General features: G+C 58.7%; 1 protein-coding gene across 1 annotated transcript in view; it reads right to left on the bottom strand.

Moving 5' to 3' along the window:
• Positions 1-303: 303 nt before the first annotated feature.
• Positions 304-6940, bottom strand: part of PTSG_09192 (uncharacterized protein) — a gene marked incomplete at its 3' end in the record, with an annotated part of 13645 nt that continues 7008 nt past the window's right edge. The window contains exons 18-25 of the mRNA XM_004989387.1: positions 6074-6749; positions 5660-5901; positions 5160-5271; positions 4713-4804; positions 2938-3632; positions 2506-2721; positions 406-2346; positions 304-310 (exon numbers count right to left, since the gene is read on the bottom strand). Of these exons, the coding sequence (XP_004989444.1) occupies positions 304-310; positions 406-2346; positions 2506-2721; positions 2938-3632; positions 4713-4804; positions 5160-5271; positions 5660-5901; positions 6074-6749 (3981 nt within the window). The remainder of the gene's footprint in view (positions 311-405; positions 2347-2505; positions 2722-2937; positions 3633-4712; positions 4805-5159; positions 5272-5659; positions 5902-6073; positions 6750-6940) is intronic.

The raw sequence follows: 6940 nt of genomic DNA, 5'->3' as shown, positions 1-6940 counted from the left end.
AACGCCAGCACGCGCTGTGCATCACCATCAACGGACCCACTCCTCTCTTGCTGCTGCTGCTGCTGCTGCTGCTGTTGGGCGGGCGTGGGTGAAGTGGCGTCCTTGTCCGAACCAAACACGGACGTGGAGGAAAACCCGCGCATGTGCTGGAACATGGAGCGCGGATCGCCGTCGTCATCACAACCATCGTTATCATCGGCGTCAGCAATGTCGTTGTTGCCGTTGTTACTGTTGCCGCGGCTGTTGTTGTTGTTGTTGTTGCTGTCACCGCCTTCGCAGCTCTGTGTGTCGAGGTTCGTACCATCACCACCTGCACACTCGTGAAAGGAGATGAGAGGCAGCACGGGCAAGCTGTCAGCGTGTCGGCGCCCCTGCTTCCGTTTCCTCTGCTGCGTCAACTCATACCGCTCCTGATGACAATCATCACCATCACCACCATCACCACCACCATCACCATCACCGTCACCTCTGCCGTGGGTCTCTGGAATGGGCGCCAGCACGGCCTGCATGGATGCGCGGCGGGTGCGCTGGTGCACAGGCCCAACCGCACACTCCATCCCAAACCCAAGCAGCGCTGTTGCTGAAGCTGCGGGCGGGGGAGAAGCGAGCGCGTTGCGGCCGGTGGTGGTCTCCATATTGGGCGTGGTGGTGCCGCCGGTGCTGCGCGCGTGTGTGTCATTGTCGTCGTCGCACCCGTCCGACTGAGGGGACGTGGCCTCCGTATGTGGGGCGGGCGGCAGGGGGAAATCTTGACGTGCAAGGGGCGGTTGGTACTGCTGCTGGTGTTGGTGGTGGGGTTGATGCAGCGCGGGTTGTGGTGATTGCTCACGGTGGAAGAAGACGTTGGTGCTGCTCGTGCTGCAGCTGTCGTGTCGGCTGTCGTGGCGACTGCCTGCATGCAACGACGTGACAGAGGGGCGTTTCCGGCGCATGGTTCCGTCCACTTCGATGGGCGATTGCGGATCAAACAGCTCCTCCTCCACCACTGCCGACAAATCGACCGGTAGGGACGTGCGGCGCTTTGGTTTTGGCCGACGCGGCGACACCAGCGGAGACACTTGTTGTTGTTGCTGCTGCTGCTGCTGCTGCCGCTGTTGTTGTTGTTGTTGTTGTTGTTGTTGTTGTTGTTGTTGTTGTTGTTGTTGTTGTTGTTGTTGTCTTCTGCTGGTGGGAGCACGGGCGTCGTCATCAAAGTCCGGGAACTTGGGAATAAACATCCGGTCCGAGGGAAGACTGCCCATGCGCGGGCGGCGGCGACGCATCAAGGACGACGACGAAGACGTGGTGATGGACGACACCGGCGGAGGGGACGCTCGACTCGGGGTCGCGGCGCCCATGGTGCTGTTGCTACCGTAGCCGTTGTTGCTACCGTAACCGCTGTTGTTGCCGCTGTTGGCCTGTGTGTTGGTGTGGGTTGGTGCTTGCGTCATGTCACGCGCGTGGGTTGTGTCGGCCTGGCCATTGCAATTTCCTGCTGCAACACCGTCACTGCCGCTCCCAGCGTGACTGTGACCCTTCTTGATGCTCCGGCCAAGGTAGATCATGGCGCTCAACGAGTGGCCTTTGCTGGACGACGGTGGCGGTGACGGTGGCGATGCACGTGCGTTGGAGCTCCAACCGCCACTGGTGTCGCCGCTGAGGGCGGTGTCACGTGCGTCTTCGCTGTCTCCGATGCGGAGCGGCCGCGCACGCTGGAAACAGTCGTGCTGCTGGTACTGCTGCGACGCTTGGTGTTGCGATGCTTGTTGTTGGAATGCTTGGTGTTGCGATGGTTGGTGGTACGGACTACGCCCTTGCTGCTGCTGGTGCTGGTGCAGCTGCAGCCGTTGGTGCTCGTACAGCTGCTCATACTGCTGGTCGCCGTTCTGCTCCTCTTCTTCCGCCGCTTGCTGACCATACACGTGGCGCTGGTGCTGCTGATGATCGTACTGGTTGTGGAACGTGAACACGCCACTGCCACCTGCACGGCCCTCCACGTCACCGCCATGGCCACCGGGTGTGATGGTGGTGGACGACGACGACCGCCGAATGTCGCCGTTCCTCAGCCCGCGCGGCACCGTGGCCAGCACGTACGGGTTGTTGGGGCTCAGCAGCGGCCCCGTCCCGCCCGTCACCCCTGCTGTTGTTGTGGTTGCTGTGTTTGCTGCTGTTGTTGTTGCAGCCGAGGCAGCGAGAGGGGAGCGGAGCGGCGAGAGGTGGCTGCCGCCGCCGCCGCTGCCATTGAACTCGCGCGACGGCGGACGAAGCGGTGAGCGGTACGAGGCGCCACCACTTGGAGTGTTGGCACTACTGCTGCTGGTGCTGCTGTTGTTGTTGTTGTCGTTGTTGCCACCATAGGCGTATGTGCTGTTGGTGGTGGTGAAGTTGGGGCGGAGCGGGCTTGGTGTTGACGATGGTGACGTCAACGCAAGCGCATTCGGTGTCGAACCAACACCACCACCACCACCGCCACCACCACCTGCTGCTGCAGTTGTTGTTGTTGTTGCGGGGGAAGTTGTTGCTGACATGCACAGCGTGCTGTCGCCAAACGGCCTCCGCGTGGTCGAGGCGGAGGGTGCGGTGCCTGGGCGCGGTGTCGCTGCAAACGGCTGCGGCTGGTGCATGGAGGGGCCAGGTGACACGGCCTTGCGGCGTCGCAGGAGCGCGGGCGACCCCATCATCGGTGTCGGCTGGGGCGAGTGTGTGCCAACTGACGCGGGCGAGTAGCATGCCTGGGTGTAACTGCGTGGGCGGTTGCGCAGCGGTGACAGGTGGGCTGTTGCCGGATGGTGCTGGTGATGATGGTGGTGAAAGCGGGCCCTGCCCCGCACAGGCGTACCCATGCGCATGGCTGGGCTGCTGTTGCTGCTGTTCGCAGCGCTGGTGTTGTTGGTGCTCGTGCCACCACTACCTCCACCACCGTGCATGAGGCGACTGCCACTCACGTGAGGACTGTACCGGTGGCCACCACCACCACCACCAGCGTGAGCACCGACGATCATGGGCGAGCCGTGGCGGCTTGGCGTGGAGAAGCGCGCATATGGGCTGTTGGAGGGCGCGGCATCGCTGCATGCGCGCGATCCGGGCAGCAGCGACCGACCACGCTCATCAGCAGCGTTGGACGCCGCGTCCTGCAGGGTCACCGTCTGCATGCGCTCGTTGAGGCCATCTGAGCTGCTGGCGATGGACTCGCGCCGGGACGCGTCGATCATGATGGGGCTGGTCGTCCCAGACTGCTGGTTGGAGCACACGCCCGTGGGCGGGACTGCGGCAAGCACGCGCTCAAAGGCGGGATTGTGCCATGAGCCCGTCTTCTTCAGAGGGGGCGCGGGAGGCAGGTGTGGCTGCTGCTGGGGCTGTTGTTGGTCGTTGTGGTATGGGGTGTTGAGGTTATCGTGCTGGTTTGCAGGTGTGCACGGCGCAGGGGCATCAAAGTACCCTTGCGGCTCGCACTGTTGTTGATGATGCTGTTGGAAGTCGTAGTGGGAGGAGGGTGGTGGTGGCGGCGGCGGTGGTGAGCTGAACAGGTCATCGTCGCCATCGAAGAAGATGCCGCTTTGAAAGCCACCATCATGATCACCACCACACACGTTGTCCATTCGCGGCAGTGCAGACTGCCCCTGGGGATGGGAGAGGTCCATGACTCTCAGGTGCTGACGTGTGTGTGTGAGGGGGGGGGGGAGAGGATGACAGGAAGCAGAGATTGTGGTGGTAAAGGGAGGGGGGGGGGGGGCGGGAAGCATAGATAGGAAGCAGAGATCGTTGCGGTGAGGTAGGTGCACAACGGGAAGCCAACACGGAAAAACAGGCATCAGAACGCTCCATCTCGAAGCTCATCGCATCATATGGCATCCAACAACACTTCACTGCACTGCAGCAAGGCCACCACACCAGGTCTTCAGTCTCACCTCGCTCGCTCGCTCGTTTCAGTCGCTCGCGTGGATCGTTCCTTTCAGTCACTCGCTCAGCCACTCAAGTTGGCCAAGCAATTGAACGCGACGGACGATGTTGATAAGGGCGGTCCTCGCTCGCTCGTTTCAGTCGCTGGCCGACGCTTATCTTATCGCCGCTTGTCGTGCCCCTTTGGATCGTCGACGTCGGGTGTGTCGTGATGTTTGGTCGGTGGTTAGGTGAATTGAATGGTCGCCCAGAAGAAGCAACGAGAGAGAGAGTGTGTGTGTGCGTGTGAGTGTGTGTGTGCGTGTATGTGTGTGTGTGTGTGTGCGTTTGCGCGCGACAGCTGCTGTTGGCCTGCAGTAGGCCTGCGCTATGCGCCATTCCAGGATGGCATTTTGCTTGGGCGGTTATCAAAGGTGGGTGAGGAGAGAGCGCGAGAGTGTGCTTTGTGCTTCGTGTGCTTTGTCGTGTGGCATGTGTGGCGCTCCAACAATTCCAGTGATGGCGGCTGACGAAGCGAAGGTTTTGGCTGTTTGGCTAGAAAATGTATTGAAATTACCAACGAAAATTCTACAATTCAACCCAGCGAAGGCTGGTGGCGAACAGAGCGAAGGCTGGCATGTGTGCGCGTGTGTGATGTTGGGTTCGAATTCTGAACGCGTGTGGGTGACGCTTCTGTTGTGCGTGTGGTCGTGTGTTGAGGTGTATTGCTGTGCGTGTAGGTGTGCGTAGGTGTTGAGGTTGAGCCGCGTCTTGCTGACTTGCCTGGCTGGCTTAATTGCTGAATGACATGCAGGTCAGGTGTTGTTGTTGTTGTGGTGTGGTGTGGAATGCACTTGCGTCAGCGTCTTGACAAACTTGAGCTGGAACCGGTGGCGCCCGCGCTGCAGCACCGCCTGAAATCCGCGCGCAACAGACTCAATCACGTCTTCACGTATGTGTGTGCGTGCGTGAGTCAGTGAGGGAGTGAGTGTGTGAGTGAGTGTGTGAGTGTGTAAGTGTGTGTGTGAGTGTGTAAGTGAGGGAGTGTGTGAGGGAGTGTGTGAGTGTGTAAGTGCATGCGCACGTGTGTGTTTGTAGGTCGTGCAGAGCACAGGTGCAAGCAATCGAATAGCCGTGTCAGCAAGTACTCGTTGAGATGTACAGTGCACCAACAAACCCACGATCACACACACACACACACACACACACACACACACACACACACACATACAACACACACACACACACACACACACACACCGCATACATACATACAAACACACACACGCCAACCAACCTACCTTGGTTGTTGGTTGGCTCGAGGTGGCCTCTGCTGTTAAACTGGACAGGGCGAAGCGTGCACCAGGAAAAGTGCATGTGTTTCCCGCCAACAGAGAGCGGCGGTGCGGCGTGCTGTGGCAGGAGCAGGGTGTGAGGCATTAGGCGTGTGTCGCGCGGGGTGGGGGGGGGGTGAGCTGAGGTGGATGAAAAGGAAAGAAAGAAAGAACGAACGCAGGCTTCTGCAAACGTTCACTAATCCAACGCATGAACAAACACATAAACAGCTGAACGCATGGAACATAGCCGCAAATTCGACACACACGTATACACGCACACAGAACAAACAAACAAACAAACAAACAAACAAACAAACAAACAAACAAACAAACAAACAAACAAACAAACAAACAAACAAACAAACAAACAAACAAACAAGCAAACACACAAACAATCAAACAAACACACAAACAAAGCAAACAAACAAACAAACAAACAAACAAACAACACACATACACGCCACCTGCAGGTGCCGCTGGTCCTGGGGCTTGAGCAGTGTTGGGCGGCGCGGGCGGAGTGGTGAAGCCGAGGATGGCGGTGGCGGTCGACGTGGTGGTGCTGGTCGCTGGGGTCGACGCGCGCTGCTGTTCGTGGTGGGCGCAGTGCCCGACGAAGGTGTTGTGATTGGTGATGCAGGGAGAGGAGGCCGAGGTGGTGTCGAGGTGGTGGCACTGCCTACTGGTTCTGCATTGGATGGCGGTGTCTCTGAACGATGAAGTGGACACATGCAAAGTGTGCGTGCAAGGTGTGCGTGGTGCGTGGGTGAGTGAGCTTGCTCGTGAGTGAGAGCAAGGGAGATTTGAGTTGGGATAGTGGTGGAGCACATGAGAAACACCAATGCCAACAGCAGCAGCAACAGCAACAGCACCGCGCTCACCTGGTTCCGGCACAAACATGGACGTGTCTTCGTCATCACCATCATCATCATCATCGTCATCGTCATTGTCATCGTCACCGTCATTGTCATCATCATGATCATCGCCAGCAGCGTCATTGCCGCGGCGCTGTGTCTGCGTGGAGGCGACTTGCGGTGACAGCGGTACACATGCGCCCAGCAGCAGATCATCATCGCTCGCCAGACGTGAACGACGGGACGCTGGTGACGATGAGGATGTGGGTGGTGGCCGTTGCGAGCTGTCCTGGGTGCTGGAAGTGGTTGCGGTGAAGTCAAAGTCATCCTCGTCATCATCGTCGTGGTTGCCAGCTGTGGAGGCGGCCGTTTCATGTCCTGTTGCTTGTGCTTGCGCATGTTCCTTCTCGCTGCAATCGCTCTCAGCAGTACCACCCTCCTCCTCACGGCGTGACTGTTGCTGGTCTTGTGTCTGCTGTCCCTCCTCCTGTTCCTCCTGCTGCTGTTTCTCCTGCTGCTGTTGTTCTCCTTGTTGCCGTATCCCCTCATCATCATCTTCTTCTTCATCATCACCTTCCTCATCATCATTGTCATCTTCACTGTCATCGTCGTCCGTGTCTGCGAGTCCCAATCGCAGGAGGTCCGAGTACCAGACGCCGAATGATCCGCTCACCAGCCGCGACACAAGATCCTCATCGTCGTTCTGTTCGGAAGAGTTCAACGCAGCCGAGGTATTGCGGTGGTTGTGGTTGGCGTGTGTGTGTGTGTGTGGTGGGGGGGGGGGTTTGGGAATGAAAACACCAAATGCGAGGTTGGGGGGGAAAATTCCGCTGTGTTTGGTGAGTTGTAAATGTACACACACACACACACAAACACAAAACATACGCTTTCGCA

Source organism: Salpingoeca rosetta (genome assembly GCF_000188695.1).
Source record: "Salpingoeca rosetta unplaced genomic scaffold supercont1.29, whole genome shotgun sequence".
In the NCBI taxonomy this organism is placed as follows: Eukaryota; class Choanoflagellata; order Craspedida; family Salpingoecidae; genus Salpingoeca; species Salpingoeca rosetta.
The sequence above is the reverse complement of the archived record's forward strand: the minus strand, read 5'-3'. Positions and strand labels throughout refer to the sequence as shown.